The 20,244-nt window shown below is 40.0% G+C and overlaps 1 protein-coding gene across 2 annotated transcripts in view; it reads right to left on the minus strand.

Moving 5' to 3' along the window:
- The window catches only part of PFKM (phosphofructokinase, muscle), a 104,711-nt gene that overhangs the window by 72,202 nt on the left and 12,265 nt on the right, over positions 1–20,244 (minus strand). The window contains exon 1 of one of the 2 annotated variants that reach the window (XM_075591666.1): positions 9,738–9,892. The exons of the other annotated variant lie outside the window; for it this stretch is intronic. Coding sequence (XP_075447781.1) covers positions 9,738–9,861 — 124 coding nt within the window. The 5' untranslated portion in view covers positions 9,862–9,892. Of the gene's footprint in view, positions 1–9,737; positions 9,893–20,244 lie in introns of those variants that run through there. 2 annotated transcript variants of the gene reach the window in all.

Consider the following 20,244-nt stretch of genomic DNA (forward strand, 5'->3'; position numbering starts at 1 on the left):
TATATATATATATATATATACATATATATATATATATCAGCTTTAATTTGAGGGTATTCCCATCCAAATTGGAGAAAGGGTTTAGGAATTACATCTCTATAATATGTAGCCCCCTCTTTTTCAAGGGACCAAAAGTAATTGGACAATTGACTCAAAAGCTCTTTCATGTACTGGTGTGGGCTATTCCTTCGTTATTTCATCATCAATTAAGCAGGTAAAAGGTCTGGAGTTGATTCCAGGTGTGGCATTCACATTTGGAAGCTGTTGCTGTGAACCCACAACATGCGGTCAAAGGAGCTCTCAATGCAAGTGAAACAGGGCATCCATCTGAGAGATAGCAGGCACATTAGGAGTGGCCAAATCAACAGTTTAGTACATTCTTAGGAAAAAAGAATGCACTGGTGAGCTCTGCAACACAAAAAGGCCTGAACGTCCACGGAAGACAACAGTAGTGGATGATCGTAGGATCCTTTCCATGGTAAAGAAAAACACCTTCACAACATCCAGTCAAGTGAATAACACTCTCCAGGAGGTAGGCATATCATTATCCAAGTCTAGCATAAAGAGAAGACTTCACGAGAGCAAATACAGAGGGTTCACCACAAGGTGCAAAGCATTCATAAGCCTCAAGAATAGAAAGGACAGATTAGACTTTGCCAAACAATATATAAAAAAACCAGCCCAGTTCTGGAACAGCATTCTTTGGACAGATGAAACTAAGATCAACCTGTACCAGAATGATTGGAAGAAAAAAGTATGGAGAAGGCTTAGAACGGCTCATGATCCGAAGCATACCACATCATCTGAAAAACACGGTGGAGTCAGTGTGATAGCATGGGCATGCATGGCTTACAATGGCACTGGGTCACTAGTCTTTATTGATGATGTGACAGAAGACAGAAGCAGGCGGATGAATTCTGAAGTGTATAGGGATATATTGTCTGCTCAGATTCAGCCAAATTCAGCGAAGTTGATTGGACGACGCTTCACTTTACAGATGGACAATGACCCAAAACATACTGCGAAAGCAACCCAGGAGTTTTTTAAGGCAAAGAAGTGGAATATTCTGCAATGGCCGAGTCAATCACCTGATCTCTACCCGATCGAGCATGCATTTCACTTGCTGAAGACAAAACTTAAGGCAGAAAGACCCACGAACAAACAACAACTGAAGACAGCTGCCGTAAAGGCCTGGCAAAGCATCACAAAAGAGGAATCCCAGTGTTTGGTGATGTCCATGTGTTCCAGACTTCACGCAGTCATTGCCTGCAAAGGATTCTCGACAAAGTATTAAAAATGAACATTTTATTTATGATTGTATTCATTTGTCCAATTACATTTGAGCCCCTGAAATAAGGGGACTGTGTATTAAAATGGTTGCAATTTCTAAACGTTTCATACGATATTTTTCTTCAACCTCTTGAATTAAAGCTGAAAGTCTGCACTTCTATTGCATCTCGGTTGTTTCATTTCAAATCCATTGTGGTGGCGTACAGAGCCAAAATTATGAAAATTGTGTCAGTGTCCAATTATTTCTGGACTTAAGTGTATATATTTCTGTTGCACGCAGACACGTGCTCCTTCTCTGTCTCACACTCGCAGTCCCCCGCTCACACAGACTCATGCTCCCCCTCACAGACTCCGTCTCCTTGGTACAGTGTGCATTGAGAGCAGAGGCAGGGCAGAGTACTCAGAACTCAGACAAGCTCCTCGCACGGCCTCTGCCTCCTGCTCCCCTCGCAGTTCTGGCAAGGCGGCGACTTGACCTGTCAAATTACCACCCGGTCCCAGCATGCCAGGTCTTTGATATCGCTGGGCTGGGGAGCACCACTGTCCATCGCAGCGGTGATGGAAAGCTCAGTCATTATGTACACAGGACAGCCATTACTGTGCACAGCACATGCGCCAGGAGGGAAGTTTTAGGCGTCCAGAATTTTTCCATCCCTGTATTAACCCCCTTAGTAGCCAACTAGTCATGGTGAATGAAATGCTTAATATTTACACATATCTATGCCGTGCTTTTTGTATTTTATTTGTAGCGTTTGTTTTAAGTCATCCCATTTGGTGCCTGAAGGCATTCCATTGCAATGCATTGGTAACCCTAGATATCAATGATCTCAAATATTATTTAATAGGACAATAGGGGTTTGTAAGAAATCCTATTACATAACAATAAGGTAGAAAAGTGCGATTTCCTCTTTTCTCCATTGCTACAATAGCAGCGCTAGCACTGATTAATGCAGAGTTGACGCTTATTTGTATTCCTAGCATTATTTAATGCCAAGTTAATGCAATTTCTGTTTATGTAAACAAGATGGAATATTGAAAAACATGTATGAATAAATCATTCTAAGTGAATGTCAGCAATTGTAAAAATTAATCACCACTAAATCACCAAAAAAAAAAGCTATCAGATCTTCACCAACTAAGAGCTTCATGTTATATGCTGTAAGTACTTGTCCTTGAGCATGTTTCACTACATTTCAGAGTTTTTCATCATAACTATTTATTGCATGTACAGTAGTGGTTATTTATCTCTGATGTCCTTGGAGTTGCAAAACATGGAGGGCAGGGGAGGTTGTGAGGGTTGGGGAAAAGTAGTAAGATGGAGTTAATTTTGTAAAGGTCTCCCACCAACAAAATTAAACATTTCCTGAGAGACTCATCTTCTTATATAGGTATGTGGAAAACAATGTCATTATTAGCTGACAAAAACTTTAATACAAAAGCTGAAACTTGCTTTTCAGGAAGATGCATCATTTTTATTGCTGCTTTTACTGACACTGTAGAGGATAAGAATGTATTTTTGCCTGAAGGTTTGTAGGAGTCACCCATAGGGCAGCATCACACCCTATGGAGCTCTTTAGAACACTTGTTTTGCTCTGGACTTTTATGAATACATTTCTACTACCATGCACATTTCCTAGAGGATCTATAGGATAATTATGCAATATGTGTTGCTTTGAACTCTTCCATTTATTACTTTTTTGGGTGGTTTGATCTGCAGTTTTTACATTGCTGTATATTTTATTTCATGGCTGTAGCTGCTTCCATCCATTTCCAGCAGACGTTAGCATTTTCGAATGAGTTAATAAGGAAGATTGCGAACACTGGTTCTGTTCTGCATTCCTTCGCAAACATCTGCCTCTAAATGGAACACTGAGCACTTTATTGAAGAAGCCCCACAGGCCCCAAAACTCACCACATCAATCCTGATTACTTCTGTAAATAAATCTTCTAATTAGATTATTTCACTGATTACCTACAAATTAAGAAAATCTGATTCTTTAATTTATAAATTTGTTCCAGAACGGAACTAATTTTTTTTTTTAAAGATTTGCAGAGTGCTTAATTATCAATACAAAAGTTGTATTAAAGAAAGAAATACTATTGCTTTCAATAGGACTTTTTTCTTTGATATTTGTGCTTCAGTAATTTAGCCCCAGAATTGCACCACTTTTGATTTGCATGTTAAGCAATAAAGCATAACCCAACATTCAAGACCGAGTTAGAGTACATCAAGGTCTACCTGTCAGCTTCCAAATCAAATCAATGGATTTAGGTATAATGCACCTGAAACAGAAAACTTACTACAGATATTTTCTCTGGACAATTGAATTCTTGCTGCTCATTTGTGTAATCCTACAACAAGCTTTCTCAAGGACATAATCCCACACCCACATAAGTATCTCTTAATGTATTCAGTATTATTTCATCAATAGATATCACAACTAACACTGCATATATATCATCCTAGGAGCAATATGGCTATTAGAATGTTGAACCACAGCATTAATAATACTATTTATATTCTTTACACTCCGAGATATTAAGACTTTTATTAAATAACCAAATTGCTTTCAAAGAAAATTCATTTAGTGAGCTGTCCTGTTCAAATACATCAGCGGAAAGAGATTTCACTGGCTTTACTCTTTTTGGGGCCAGCGGGTGGCATTGGTCACAAATAACCCACATTTGAGCATTAGAAAATCAGTGGTAATAGCAGAAAAGACCATTGGATCTTTATAGGATTACCCACTAATGCATCCTTCTGGGCTTTCAATTTGGTACCTGTCCTATTTGCTTCTCTTCTTTAATGCTTGGTCTTACTTACTAACCACTGAAAATAATTCACGGTCTGCATATGGAAGGACAGATGGAGTATCCTGATGAAAATATCCTGAGTTATCACTCCACAATCCCTCTCCTGAATTAGCTTATCCAATCATAGGAAATCGCTTCCTAATATGGCAGGGTGAGATAATAAGTTCCTGGGGCTGTCATTTGCCTGGCATCTTGATCTCTATCGAGTTTACCATCTCATGAATACATATTGCACAAACTCGTTTATTGTGTCTTAGTTTATCTTTGCCTAAACAAAACACAACTCAGTGACCAAGAGGGTCACTAAAAGACCCTGCAAGCTGCACTCATTCCATAGTATGATATAGTATACATAAAGTACCAGTATATTAACTAGTACCAATAATTTGAAGGTATATACACGAACCAAATGGGAAGGTCCCACACAACCTAAACTAAAATAGATCCCCTAGTGGGCGAGATGGAAAATGTATGGTGTACGTCTCGCCCACTAGGGGATCTATTTTAGTTTTTTTCTATTTAGTTATTTTATGCATTTCGTCAGATTTTAATGTGTTTGTCGTGTCATAGTTTAGGTTGTGTGGGACCTTCCCATTTGGTTCGTGTATATACCTTCAAATTATTGGTACTAGTTAATATACTGGTACTTTATGTATACTATATCATACTATGGAATGAGTGCAGCTTGCAGGGACTTTTAGTGACGCTCTTGGTCACTGAGTTTTGTTTTGTTTTGTAATTCTCCCTTTGCACCGTTCATATATTCTCTTGTTTTATGGTGAGCAAGGTGGTTCTGTGTGTTTTTATCTTTGCCTACCAACTTTCCTCATATTGGGTAACTGTGCCCCCTAAAATCTACCAAAGTAGTACTCTCCTGACCATTTAACTTAATAAAAGAAAAAACAGCGCAAAACCTCATAGTGTAGTATGAGCGGCAGGCTGATTTCAATGCAGGAGCTCAGGTCACGCTGAGCTCATAATACTATCTCACCTCTTCAGCATAATTGTATGAATTAATGGTTGCGATTGTGGTTAGTGGTTTTGAACACCACATAGACTGTTACCCGATCCACTGTGAGGAGCTTGAGCTAGCAGGACACCGATAGAGTGTAGCAATTGATACACTAATCTGATGCATTTTGTAACCACTGCTGCATCATACAAACGGTATGTGGCTCCGATGCAAAATTGATCTAATATCCTGATATGTATCTAGGATTTTTATAGTGCTTACGCCTGCAACAAACCAGGGGTTTATGATTTATTTGCTGAAGTGTCAAGTTTATACTACTAGATCACACACATCATATCTGCGGCTATACTGATAATTTACCACACCAACACAGCTGCAATTGGGAGGAGGGGATATATCCCTTCCACTCTGGCAATAATCCTCCAATATATTAATATGGGGGTATAACTCAGTGTCTATACACCACTCCATATATACAATACATGGTGATATAGGGTGTGTGTAAAGTGGTTCCAGCCACACGCTTATCAGCATTTACTCTACGATACCCCGGTATTAGCAGGCCTTGACTGGGATATACGGTCATTTTACTTTCGTTTATGTACACCCCTTTATTTTAAGTAAATATAATAATAAAGTTATTTTTAATTCTCATCATTACTCATTACCATCATCTTTTTCACTTTGGAGTTATAGCGTGCTACCAGCTGAGTTCTTTTTCTTTTGTGTATTATATTAAATATGTGACAGCAGGTGAGTATCTCACGTACATCAAATTAGATCATTAAAGCATGGCGTCATTCCCTGACGAAGTCACTCTATTACGAAATGCGTAGGAAGGCGCGTTCCAGTGCCAACTTGACTGTTTTATGGACATTTGTTCACTACGAGTGAAAATCCTTGCGGACACTTCAAACCAGCTTCTTCCGGTTAAAGACGCGACGGAACTTTGGTGACGTCATCAGAGGTCTGCCGTGAGTCTGATACACGCATCCAGCGAGGAACCGAGCTGTTACAGATTGAAGCGAACATCTCTTCCTTACCTGACGACCTATACATCAGCTGAGGTTCCAGAGATGGCTCCCTGTGAGAGAGACCTGCCTCTTCGATCGGTCTGACTTCTGTGTGCTGTGCTGATGTGCCGATGTGGTAACATGTCCATAACATGCCATGCTTTAATGATCTAATTTGATGTACGTGAGATACTCACCTGCTGTCACATATTTAATATATTTTTAATACTACACTATGAGGTTTTGCGCTGTTTTTTCTTTTGTTTTCATCTAGTGTTTGTGGTTTGTAGAGCCAGTCCATGAAATACAGCAGCAACCTCTCCGTTTACTACCCTTAATAACAGGTTTTATGTTTAATGTTTGTAACACAGCACCTAATTGGTTTTAATTAGATTCTATATTTTAGTTATTGCACATAGAGTTGTTTATTTAATCACATAAGTAAATCACTATATCACTGTCTTGAGCGCGGTATCTTTCACCTTTTTTTGTTGTCATTTAGCTTAATAGCCTTGACAATTTTGTTTGATGTTAAGGCTATTCCCACTAGCTTAATATTTATTTATAAAATGTTTTACCACGAAGTAACACATCGAGAGTTACTGTACCTCTAGTTTTCAAGTATGTCCTGGGCACAGAGTTATGATGACAGATACATGGTTACAAATACATAGTTACATTAAGTGAGCAGGGTTATACATTATATACAAGACATAGCATGCACAGTTAGAGATAATATATATTATAGGCGTATGTAACAGTTACAGACCAGATAAAAATGTGAGACAACTTTAGTTTTGAAAAACTTAGACTGTTGGAGGCTGTGAGAGTCTCCGGTAGATTGTTCCAGTTTTGGGGTGCACAGTAAGAGAAGGAGGAGAAGCCGGATACCTTAATAAGCGCACAATCATACACACCACCCGTATCACATTGCATTTTTGTTGGTACACTGGCTTTAACTTGAACCTTCCGAAATTTGGTTCTTCTGGTTGACGGTTAATTTCTTCGTTTGGCACCATACTTCCTTTTTTAGCCGTCATATGTCATTCTTTTAATGCAGCAAACTCATCATATAATGTAAGATTACTTTATCCAAACTACTTGCAAAGACCTGGGGGTAGTCATCCCATATTGATCCAAAACTAGAAAGTGTACAATTTTGGCAGGGTTGTTAAAGTATCTGAACATGAATGAGGTAGAACATCTGTGACCTGGGTTTTTTGTCTTCTCCTGTACTTCCATGCGTGGAATCTCTGAGTCCGGATTGCTAACATCATTGCAAATCTGGCTGGGATTGCAGTTATTAGGTGGATATAATCCGAGGCATCTTGTAAATCATGGTAGGTTTTCTCAACCTCCCTGCAGAAAAAGGGTATGACTAACCCTTCCCAGTCATCTTGCTGCCTAGATGCTACTTTAAAACTCAATGTCATTCTCGATGGGCATTTTTTGCAAGAAATGGTTGGCCGTTATTACTGTTGTGATTTGCCAAAGCAATCAGTGGTGGAAGGTTTTCACAAACTTTCCTCTTGACCACCTACAGTCTAGCTCTGTCGTTGCAGCAGGGTTGTGACAGAAACTTTGCCACTGGCCCTTTAAATGGAATCACAAAGATAAACAAAAACCGAACTCCAACTGGAGCTAAATTAATGGTTGGCTTCCATCACCAGTCACCAGCTATCAAATACCACACGTTGCTCAGCTACCCTGGGTGGAGGGTTTGTTTTTGTTTTTACTAAATGCAGAGACCTTGAATCAGGCTTCCTCATGTGACACAATCTTTTCCTGTGGCAGTCCTCTCTGGTCTGTCTTTCTCTGAAATGCAGCTTTTTCGGACAGGTTATTGAAGACCTTGATTAGGCTCAAGCTCTGATTATTCACCCGTCTTCAAAAACATTATAATTTTACACTGGGAAAATTACTGTCATCTTGCAACTCACAGATACCCCTTCTTCCACTCTAACACAATATAATTATATAGGTGTACACCTATATAATTATATTGTGTTAGAGTGGAAGAAGGGGTATATATATATATATATATATATATATATATATATCAAGAGACACCGTTTTTAAGTATACCTTTTGCTTGCTTCATTCATTGTAACATCGCCGGAAGAAGAGATCAGTGTATCTCGAAAGCTCGCACAAATAAAAGCATTTCGTTAGCCACAGAACGGTATCATCTATTTATTTTTTGATTATATATATAAATATACACACACACACACAGTATGTGAACTAAATTATCATTGATTTGTATTGAACACTTAAGTGTAGTACTGCAAAGGTACTTAATGTAATTTAATGTAGAAGAAGATCTACAGATTTTCTGAGTATTCCTTAGCTCACAAGTGAACCTTAAATTAGCCAGGGGGATCTTTGCTTTTCCCTATTGGTGCCATCATATGCTCCAGTTTACTTGGCAGAAAGCCCTACATAATCTTCTTCCAGCTTGTTCTACTTAAGGGTCCATTTACTTTTAACATATTTTAAACACTAAACATTTCAGTTGTGTTGTTCAATGAAATACATACATTTACTTTTATACAGCATGGAGGACTATTTTTGACAAGCATATACAAGATAAGAGATGTAACTTGTATCCCTGGTCGCAACATCACAACATGTAAAAGATATGCCATTCACATGTCTCAAACAGGTCTACAGCCGTCCCTTAAACCATTATCTCTTAGCATACAATGCTTCCACTGCAGCCAGGGATTCTGGGTAATGACATGCAAATGAGCACTGTGTGTCACGCTTTACTTCTCATCCATTTTAAAATGGATCCCTATAAGTTTATGACTGCCGTATTACACAGCTTTTCAGCACAGCCTGGGTTAAAGAAGTGCATAGCCAGTAAACCTACTCACAGACAGCTATTTCACCCTTTCAGGTCTCAATCGAGTGAGAATGATTATACAACAAAATGTATAAATGATGGCATGGTAGTGAGTGGCACAAGTCACATGTTCACTGGAATAGAAAGTGTTTAATATGTACTGCGCAAATCGTGGTCACCACCTAGTGCTAAATGTGTAACAAATGTTACTATCATTCCTTTTTGATTTTGCAGTCTGGATAAATTCAAGGGAATACGGCAAATTACATTTCCATTCTAAATGCTGTTAATAGTTACAATTGTATTATTTATATAGCAGTAAAACAAATCTCTTTCAACATAACATGTAAAATCATAATACCTCTATTTTGTTCCAACAAAAACGCTGCAAGCCTTCACTTACTGTATGAGCCGGGTATATTTACAGGGCTTTTATTTTTTAATGTATAGGATTATTTTACTCAATAAAGTAGATAACAAAAATGCAAAAGCATCTAAATACGCATGATATGTTTGAAGATTATTGTATGGAAAAATGGCCAACAAGTATGTAAACCACATACATTGCTTTATTAATTAATATCTGGCATCATTACAACACGATTCATTGATGCATCTGTGAAGCTTGCCTAATATGTACTACTAAAGCTAACGATCTGTACTTTGTACACATGCACATAGTTCACAACTGATATTTCAGCCAAACGAAAAAGACTATAGATAAATAGATAAACAAGAACAACAAAACGTAAGGAACATTTGGAAATGTAATAAAAAGTAAATTCACAGGAATACTAACCAATGGAATCTTTGTTTTTCTCGTTGAGCTTGAAAAAAGTGAACAAGAAAAAAATCCCGAGTGATAGAGATACTGAAATAAAAAGTTTGACTAAAATCCTATCAATCTCTAGAGTAGCACTCATAGCCTGCGGCTACCGTCATTACTGCCTGATATTTATAGATTCGAGTTCATTAAGCTGGTGGCAGCTGTAAATCAGACCCTCCTACTGGTGAACATACAGCATAACTAGGACATGGTGTGAATTGATTGGGCAGCTGACAAACTCTGCTTCAGTGCTTCATTTATGGAGAAGCCATCATAGTGATACAGCAGTTTCTATTATAATACTAAACATGGACCTTTATGTCCATATTTTTCCAAAATATTTATAATTGTAGCCCGCTCATGGAAGACTACTGGTTTCTGTAAAGGGTGGATTGCCTTAAGGGGTTAACTGTGTGGGCTCACTCCGGTTACACATCTCACCAGCATGCAATGTGCAATGTCAATGTAAAGCCGTTCTTATAGTGACAAACAAAAGCATTGCTGCCAAGTGCGCTTAAAGTGCACGCGACGGCGACAAAGCGATGTAGCCGTCGCGAAAACTGGTAGCCGGCAAAATTTGATTTTTCAAGGGCTGTCGCGTCATGTGACGGCCCTTGAACCAATCAAATTGCCGGAATTACGCAATACCGCTGCCCGGCGAAATATAACTTTTATTTATTTATAAAATATTTTACCAGGAAGTAATACATTGAGAGTTACCTCTCGTTTTCAAGTATGTCCTGGGCACAGAGTTAAGACAAATAATACATGGTTACAAATACAGTTACATAAATGAACAGGGTATACATTATATACAAGACATTGCATGCACAGTTAAAGAAAATATATGTTATGGGTGTATGTAACAGTTACAGACCAGATTAAAATGTGAGACAGCCTTAGATTTGAAAGAACTTAGACTGGTGGTGGATGTGAGAGTCTCTGGTAGGTTGTTCCAGTTTTGGGGTGCACGGTAAGAGAAGGAGGAGCGGCCGGATACGTTGTTGAGCCTTGGGACCATGAACAGTCTTTTGGAGTCAGATCTCAGGTGATAGGTGCTGCATGTGGTAGAGGTGAGGAGCTTGTTCAGGTAGCTGGGTAGCTTGCCCATAAAGAATTTAAAGGCAAGACAGGAAAGGTGAACTTTGCGCCTAGACTCTAGTGATGACCAATCTAGTTCTTTGAGAATTTCGCAGTGATGTGTGTTGTAGTTGCATTGGAGAACAGAACGACAAATTGAATTGTAGTGGGTGTCAAGTTTGCTAAGGTGGGTTTGAGGTGCCGTGCCATATACTATGTCTCCATAGTCAATAATTGGCATTAGCATCTGCTGTGCGATACGCTTTCTGACCAGGAGACTTAAGGAGGATCTGTTCCTGTAAAGTACTCCTAGTTTGGCATAGGTCTTGGTTGTCAGGGTATCAATGTGCATTCCGAATGTTAAGTGGGAGTCAAACCATAAGCCCAGGTATTTAAAACTAGTGACAGGGGTTAGGGTGGTGTTAGTGTTGGTTCTAATATGGAGCTCAGTTGCTGGAAGCTTTAAGAATTTAGTCTTGGTCCCAAATACCATTGTTACAGTCTTGTCAGTGTTTAAAAACAGTTTGTTTTGGGAAATCCAGTTTTCGAGTCTGAAAAAGTCAGACTGAAGTATGTGTTGAAGGTCAGAGAGGCTATGGCTGTGTGCATATAGGATTGTGTCATCTGCATACATGTGTATTGAGGCTACCTTACAAGCTGAGGGAAGATCATTAATGAACACTGAGAAGAGTAGGGGCCCCAGTACAGAGCCTTGCGAGACACCACAGGTGATATCCATGGGGTTGGAGTTAGAGCCTGAGATGGACACATGTTGGGATCTTCCTGATAGGTAGGACTGCAACAAGTTTAAAGCATGCTTCCCTATTCCAGAGCTCTGGAGTTTGTTAAGCAGGATAGCATGATCAACTGTGTCAAAAGCCTTCGCAAAATCTAGGAATACTGCACCAGTGAGTTGTCCCCGTTCCATTCCACACTGGATTTCATTGCTAACTTTTAGCAGGGTAGTTACGGTGGAGTGTTTGGGACGAAAGCCAGATTGTAATTGGCTAGGGAAATTTGTCTTGGTGTAGTAGTCGTTTAATTGGGAGTGGACACATTTTTCCATGACTTTGGATAGAATTGGGAGCAGTGAGATTGGTCTGTAGTTTGAGACAGTGTTTTTGTCCCCACTTTTGAAGATTGGGACAACTCTGGCAGTTTTCCAGGTCTTAGGGATATGGCCTGCAGACAGGATAGAGTTGACTATGGAAGCAATTGGTTTGGCAATGGCTGGGGCACCAAGTCGTAGGAACCTAGATTGTAGCAAGTCAGGTCCACATTGGCTGCTTAGTTTTAGTTTGAGGAGCGCTTGTGTAATCTCCTCTTCAGATACTGGGCCAAATTGAAAATTGTGGGCAGTGTTGGGAAGGGGTGGGGCTATGTGGGCACTCCCAGGATGAGATTCAGGTGGTTTGGGCTGCATTTCGCTAATAAGTTAGTGGCACACCCCACAAAGTAATCATTGAATGCATTTGCAATGTCAGTGGGGTTTGTCAGAGTAATATCCCCCTTAGTGATATTACCGGTGCGACGGTGACATCACCAGTCGTGGCGCGTCGACGGCACTATAGGCACGGCCTAAGGGTATATACAGTTAGGTCCGGAAATAATTGGACACTGACACAATTTTCATAATTTTGGCTCTGTACGCCACCACAATGGATTTGAAATGAAACAACCGAGATGCAATAGAAGTGCAGACTTTCAGCTTTAATTCAAGGGGTTGAACAAAAACATCGTATGAAACGTTTAGGAATTGCAACCATTTTCATACACAGTCCCCTTATTTCAGGGGCTCACATGTAATTGGACAAATAAACACAATCATAAATAAAATGTTCATTTTTAATACTTTGTCGAGAATCCTTTGCAGACAATGACTGCTTGAAGTCTGGAACGCATGGACATCACCAAACGCTGGGTTTCCTCCTTTGTGATGCTTTGCCAGGCCTTTACTGCAGCTGTCTTCCGTTGTTGTTTGTTCGTGGGTCTTTCTGCCTTAAGTTTTGTCTTCAGCAAGTGAAATGCATGCTCAATCGGGCTGAGATCAGGTGATTGACTCGGCCATTGCAGAATATTCCACTTCTTTGCCTTAAAAAGCTCCTGGGTTGCTTTTGCAGTATGTTTTGGGTCATTGTCCATCTGTAAAGTGAAGCGCCGTCCAATCAACTTCGCTGAATTTGTCTGAATCTGAGCAGACAATATATCCCTATACACTTCAGAATTCATCCGGCTGCTTCTGTCACATCATCAATAAACACTAGTGACCCAGTGCCATTGGAAGCCATGCATACACATCCCATCACACTGCCTCCACCGTGTTTTACAGATGATGTGGTATGCTTCGGATCATGAGCCGTTCCAAGCCTTCTCCATACTTTTTTCTTCCCATCCTTCTGGTACAGGTTGATCTTAGTTTCATCTGTCCAAAGAATGCTGTTCCAGAACTGGGCTGGCTTTTTTTTTAGATGTTTGGCAAAGTCTAATCTGGCCTTTCTATTTTTGGGGCTTATGAATGGTTTGCACCTTGTGGTGAACCCTGTGTATTTGCTCTTGTTAAGTCTTCTCTTTATGGTAGACTTGGATAATGATATGTCTACCTCCTGGAGAGTGTTCGTCACTTGGCTGGATGTTGTGAAGGGGGTATCTTTACCATGGAAAGGATCCTACGATCATCCACCACTGTTGTCTTCCGTGGACGTCCAGGCCTTTTTGTGTTGCAGAGCACACCAGTGCGTTCTTTTTTTCTCAGAATGTACCAAACTGTTGATTTGGCCACTCCTAATGTTTCTGCTATCTCTCTGATGGATTTTCTTTTTTTTTTGCAGCCTAAGGATGCCCTATTTCACTTGCATTGAGAGCTCCTTTGACCGCATATTGTGGGTTCACAGCAACAGCTTCCAAATGCGAATGCCACACCTGGAATCAACTCCAGACCTTTTACCTGCTTAATTGATGATGAAATAACGAAGGAATAGCCCACACCTGTCCATGAAACAGCTTTTGAGTCAATTGTCCAATTACTTTTGGTCCCTTGAAAAAGAGGGGGTTACATATTAAAGAGATGTAATTCCTAAACCCTTCCTCCAATTTGGATCTGAATACCCTCAAATTAAAGCTGATAGACTGCACTTTAAGCCCATATTCATTATTTAACTGTAACTTCAATTTATTTTGGTACTCAGCCAAAATAACAAAACTTGTATCAGTGTCCAATTATTTCCGGACCTAACTGTATAGCCACCCCTTATGTTATAGTAGAAGGTTCTTCAGAGTTCTGACTGGGGTCCTCACTGTGAGTCCTGTTCATAGGTTTGTGTGTTTAGTAATAAGTATTAAGAGGTGCCCTGGCACTCTTTATTGTTTTCCAGTTAGCAACGTGCCTCTTGTAAGCTGTTAAAAGAACAGGAAACCTAAATTTGTGGGAGACAGGTGCCAATTGTTTCATAGGGTTTCCCCAACCGCAGCCTGATTGTCACAGTCCTCATGGGGTTGCCTATTGTTAGGTCCAATCACACCTATACTACAGCCTGCGCACACACTCTTACATCACTAACATTCAGGGACTATTTAACACCAAGTCATAAATCGCATGCTGCATACGGGGGAGGGATAGGTTTCAGTCACAAATAACATTCCCGGATGCACTGTTTTTAAGTAAAACCCTTGCTTGCTTTATCCATTGCAACACCGCCGGAAGAAGAGATCAGTGTATCTCGAAAGCTCGCACAAATAAAAGCATTTAGTTAGCCACAGAACGGTATCGTCTATTCGTTTATATATATATATATATATGCAAATACAATCCCTTGCTGCAGTGGAAGTGCTGTATGCTGGGTGATAATGGGGAAAGGCGGGGTTGCAGACCTGCCTAAGACATGCAGATGAGCATACAGTTGTATTTGCATATTTGCTTTCCTGTGGAGGGTTTTTGTCACTTTTTTTACTCACCATAACTTAACTCAGTATTATTAATATATATATATATATATATATATATATATATATATATATATATATATATATATATATATATATATAAAGATAAAGATAACAGCAGGCACTTCAAAGGCTCCAAAGAAATAGGTGCTTGTTCAACAAAAATAACAGGAAACCAGGTGTTCCACCAAGGAGACAAAAAACAGCACTCAAGGTATATTGCAAAAGTGTATTTGAAAAAAAGCAGGCACATATAAATCCAACGTTTCGGTCCTGTATAGGACCTTCCTCAGGGGTGTGCCAATATATTTAAATATATATATATATTTTATTTATTTATGCATATACACGTTTAGGACCAACAACCTTACTTCAAACAGCTAAACAACAAATAACTAGATCAGCTTTATTGTCCTCTCTCTGATATTGTAATTGGATAAGAATGTTAGAGTTATCTGAAATCCAAACACAGTTTTAGTAAATTCACATGAACATTTTATTTTCAAAAATGTCTGTAAAATGGAAATATTTACCAATGAGATATGCTCAGAATAAAAAAAGCAAAAGTAAAGACATTTTGTGCACTCCGTGAGTAGAACTGCACAAATAAACAGAGCCATCGTGTACGGTCTTCCAAGGAATTACCTGCACAGCCAACCAATCTGACTAGAATGGCTAACAGTTGATTATGCAGGGAATACAGCACCTTTAAGGGAGGAGCAGGACTGGTATTAAAGTACGGTGAAGATTGTACTGGAATAGCATCCCTGCGAATGTAAATCTACTCGTAACAGGAAAGATATTGGCTCATATTTACTAAGTACTGCTATTCCATAAGACACTTTTTGCTTCACTACCCACTATGCTTCACTGCTCCTGTCCACTAAGCCAGTGTGGAGAGGGTTAACACAATCGGGAAAAAACAGACAACTTCAAAGACCTGGAGTTCGTCAGCACCCTGTATCTCTGCAGTGGGTGTGTTTGCTTTGCATGTGATATCATCTCCCAGAGATGCTGAGCTAAAGAGATAACACCCGAATCGTAGCAAAGGCGACAGCCAAAGGGTGTCAGCCAGTTGCTGATGTTACAGCTGCTCTGTTACTGGTCTTGAGTAAAATATTTCCGATGTATACTGAACCATTTTCATCTTCCCACATTACCTGCTCTCAACTCTACCAACGCATAATCCCACTTCTTCCCCAACTCCTTCAAATAACAAGCAGCTATCTGAAACCTTCTTATCCCCCTATACCTTATGTTTTCACTTACCCTTCCTTATAGATTGTAAGCTCCTTGGGGCAGGGCCCCCCTTACCTACTGTAACAATGTATGTTATTTTATTGTTTTCGTCCTCCAACCCTATCCTACTGCCCTACGGAATATGTTGGCGCCTTAAAAATAAATGTTAATAATATACATTAATCAAACAAGTATAAGACTTTTTAGGTTACCCATGAGAACCCCTAATCAGGGACACTATTTCGTTATCAGAAGAGTTCCTACAGGTACATAGATAAAGGGTATCAAGGGTCCATTCATAATCAGGTTAGTAACTAGTCCAATGTAATGTGGTCAATGTACATGGTGATATAGGATCTTCTCTTAGTAATGCAGATTACAAATAAGAGTCCCCAGTCTAGCTAATGGGGATTTTATTAATCAATTAATAGAAATACTACATATACATTAACATCTTAGCCAAAATGTATCTAGCACGCCAATGATTAAACAGTTAAATGCTTTATTCACACAGCACAAATTGGAAGAAAGACAACGTGAAAATCTGGCACAGAAATACATTGCTCTGTCTTTAGTTACAAGGGCTAGACTGTTGAATCTAATTAGGCAGTGTGTCCCTAGTTACCCAAGTATTCATGTCTAAAATATCTCTCCTGTGTCTCTTACATGTTTCTAAATTGAATTATATAAGATGCAGTGGAACCTTTAAACCACAATTCTGTCAAAAACTAATCACATTTTGGTTGCCTCTATGGCTAAAAAGAAATAAATATATTTATATGAAAAAGGAGTCTAAGTTTTTTTGGCTACTATCATGCAGATACCATACAGATAACAGGTTTATCTTAATTTACAAAGTTGTTTCAGAAGAATGCTATGTGAAAATGTAATGTGTTATTTTGGTATGCATATTTACATTGTTACATCATCTTACGTCAAAAACAAAAGTCAGCCATGCATTACATTTTATTGTAGTACTTTTGAGTGGCAAATTAATTAACATATTCCAATCACCTCTTAAAAGGGCAGTCCGACAAATCTATATAGTAGTGTTTTTGTAGGGAATAAAATTGTGCCAGAACCTTAAGCAGAAAAATGTTTTATATCTAAACTATAATAACAAAATTGGCTATAAATAAAAAAAAGTGGTAGAAAAAGTAGAAATCTATTCCCAGTTATTATTAAGCCAATTAACTAATATATTCCTAATCACTAAGTTTCCGTGCGATGGTGTTCTGATTGCCATTATCAGAGTGTGGGTCTCAGAGTCTGAGAGAGTGGGTCTGAGAGTCTGAGAGAGAGAGTGGGTCTGAGAGTCTGAGAGAGAGTGGGTCTGAGAGTCAGAGAGAGTGGGTCTGAGAGTCTGAGAGAGAGTGGGTCTGAGAGTCTGAGAGAGAGTGGGTCTGAGAGAGTGGGTCTGAGAGTCTGAGAGAGAGTGGGTCTGAGAGTCTGAGAGAGAGTGGGTCTGAGAGTCTGATAGAGAGTGGTTCTGAGAGAGAGCGGTTCTGAGAGAGAGTGGGTCTGAGAGAGAGTGGGTCTGAGAGTCTGAGAGAGAGTGGGTCTGAGAGTCTGAGAGAGAGTGGGTCTGAGAGTCTGAGAGAGAGTGGGTCTGAGAGTCTGAGAGAGAGTGGGTCTGAGAGTCTGATAGAGAGTGGGTCTGAGAGAGAGTGGGTCTGAGAGTCTGTGGGTCTGAGAGTCTGTGGGTCTGAGAGTCTGTGGGTCTGAGAGAGAGTGGATCTGAGAGAGAGTGGGCCGGAGAGTGAGTCTGAGAGTCTGAGCGAGAGAGTGGGTCTGAGAGTCTGATAGAGAGTGGTTCTGAGAGAGAGTGGGTCTGAGAGAGAGTGGGTCTGAGAGTCTGAGAGAGAGTTGGTTTGAGAGTCTGAGAGAGAGTGGGTCTGAGAATCTGAGAGAGAGTGGGTCTGAGCGTCTGAGAGAGAGTGAGTCTGAGAGTCTGATAGAGAGTGGGTCTGAGAGAGAGTGGGTCTGAGAGAGAGTGGGTCTGAGAGTCTGTGGGTCTGAGAGTCTGTGGGTCTGAGAGTCTGTGGGTCTGAGAGATAGTGGATCTGAGAGAGAGTGGGTCTGAGAGAGAGTGGATCTGAGAGAGAGTGGGCCGGAGAGAGAGTGAGTCTGAGAGTCTGAGCGAGAGAGTGGGTCTGAGAGTCTGATTTCCCTACCCCCTGCCCAATTTCTGTGCGTGTGCGTGTGCACAGACACCAACCCACAGTCAGTCATAGTCACCCACCACCCAAGAGTCAGTCAGTCACCCAAAGAGAAGCAGTTCCAGCCATCACATTAGTGGTGAGTTCATTAAATGTTTGACCAAATATAGCAGGCTAATTTTTAAGTTGATAATTTTGGATGGCCCTCGAATGATTTTATAAATATCAAAATGGCCCTTGGCAGAAAAAAGGTTCCCCACCCCTGAACTAGACACTAGTTTTGCTTACCCCCCCTGTTAATTTCCCTATCTTTTGCGGATTTAGCATGTTATCTGGGATCTGTCTAGGTCCGATTAGCCTAGTATCTTGATTTGTCAGCCCCTGGGACCATCATTACTGGCCATCAGTGGCCATTTCTTCTATACACTTATACCCCCAATTTCTTCATGCCTATCATATTTTATCCTCCCAGTTAGGACTCCATATGCAAACAAGTTCTTTTTACACAGCATTTCACACACTCACTGTTACTCCTCTTATACCATCCTGCTCTTTAATGAGTTTTCAATACATTAATATTGACTTTACAGCGGAGTACTTCACGCATCTTTAAGATTTGCTGCGCGATTTAGTGATGCTGTATACATTAGCCTCCCAATATGAATCTGTGGTTCTTAGTGATTATTACCCAGATTTATGAAGATGGCTACACCATAGCTGAGGACATCCACTCATCTATTTTATTCTGAGGAGTGATATTGGCCACATGATACTAATCTAATGTGTCCTAGCACCAGTGTCTCGCTGCCTGCACTTCACTTCTCTGTGCAATCTGTGACTCTCTCTGCGCATGCGACAAGTATACCAGCTGCTTTGTTTGGGTCAATTACCTTTTCATTGCTATGACAACCAGTTGCTTTAAATAGCTTACGTTGATAGCACGTATGCACCTTTGAAAAAGCGCGCTCTAGCGCGAAACATACGTCAGGTGACCCGACGGGATGACGTCACTCCGCGGCACCGGTGGATACACTTACCATCCACACTGAAGTCGGAGCTGCTCTTCACCATACGTAGGAAGCTCAGCGTTACAATACCGACACACAGCTAAGTCTTTTTTGTAGCTCCCTCCTATACATAGTTTGCTACCATATGTTTAAGCACTGAAAGGAGGTTTTCTTTACTGAGTTACTATATCTGTAGTCGGAGCTGCTCTTCACTATATGTAGGAATTGTAGCGTCATTATATTGACACACAGCTTAGTTTCTTTGTAGCTCTCCTCTATATACAGTGTGCCATTACAATCATATGTGCACTGAAAAGAGGTTTTTTTCTACTGCTATTTTTCAATGTTGTTTCTATCAATACTGACAATCCTAGACCCAGGACATCATATATGCTATGGGCTATACTTAAATTACTGCATTAACTTGTCACCAGTGACAAAGTTGAGACATTAGGGGGTCTGACATAACAACATTAGAGTCAAAGCAGCCATTTTGTCTGACTATTTTTGTTAGCCATCTTGTTATTGTTCTAGTCCTTGTCTGTCAATTACGTTGTAATGTGCTGTGCTTGTGTCTTCCATTTTGTCTTCTGTCTGTATGAAAGCTGCATGAAAGTTATAGTGGGTTAAAAGATTGTTCGCTCTCAGTGTTTACCAGCTCTGACCAGCCCAGCTGCAGAAGAAGGGAGGGGGCATACAGCCTTGAGGAGTGAGATTAGAATTAGAGAATTAGAATTAGAGAATTAGAATAAGTGCCAGGTAACGTCTTGAGAAGTGAGATCAGAATTAGAACCAACTTCTCAGCATTTGAGTGTCTGGTGGACTCAGAGATAGAAATCATTTCTCACATTCAACCCCTTAAAGAATGTATGTATCATTTCATTTTTGTTATGTATTACAAAATGATGTCATATTTAATGATGTGCAAGCCCCCCCATAAAGGGGTGGAGCTTTAGGTTTTAGGGTATAAATATATGGCATATCGTGTTATTGTTAGAGAGCTTTTTTTCAAAAGCTGTCTCCTTGTGCACTTGACATGAATAAATTCACGTGTTA

Source organism: Ascaphus truei, chromosome 3, assembly GCF_040206685.1.
Source record: "Ascaphus truei isolate aAscTru1 chromosome 3, aAscTru1.hap1, whole genome shotgun sequence".
Taxonomy (NCBI): domain Eukaryota; kingdom Metazoa; phylum Chordata; class Amphibia; order Anura; family Ascaphidae; genus Ascaphus; species Ascaphus truei.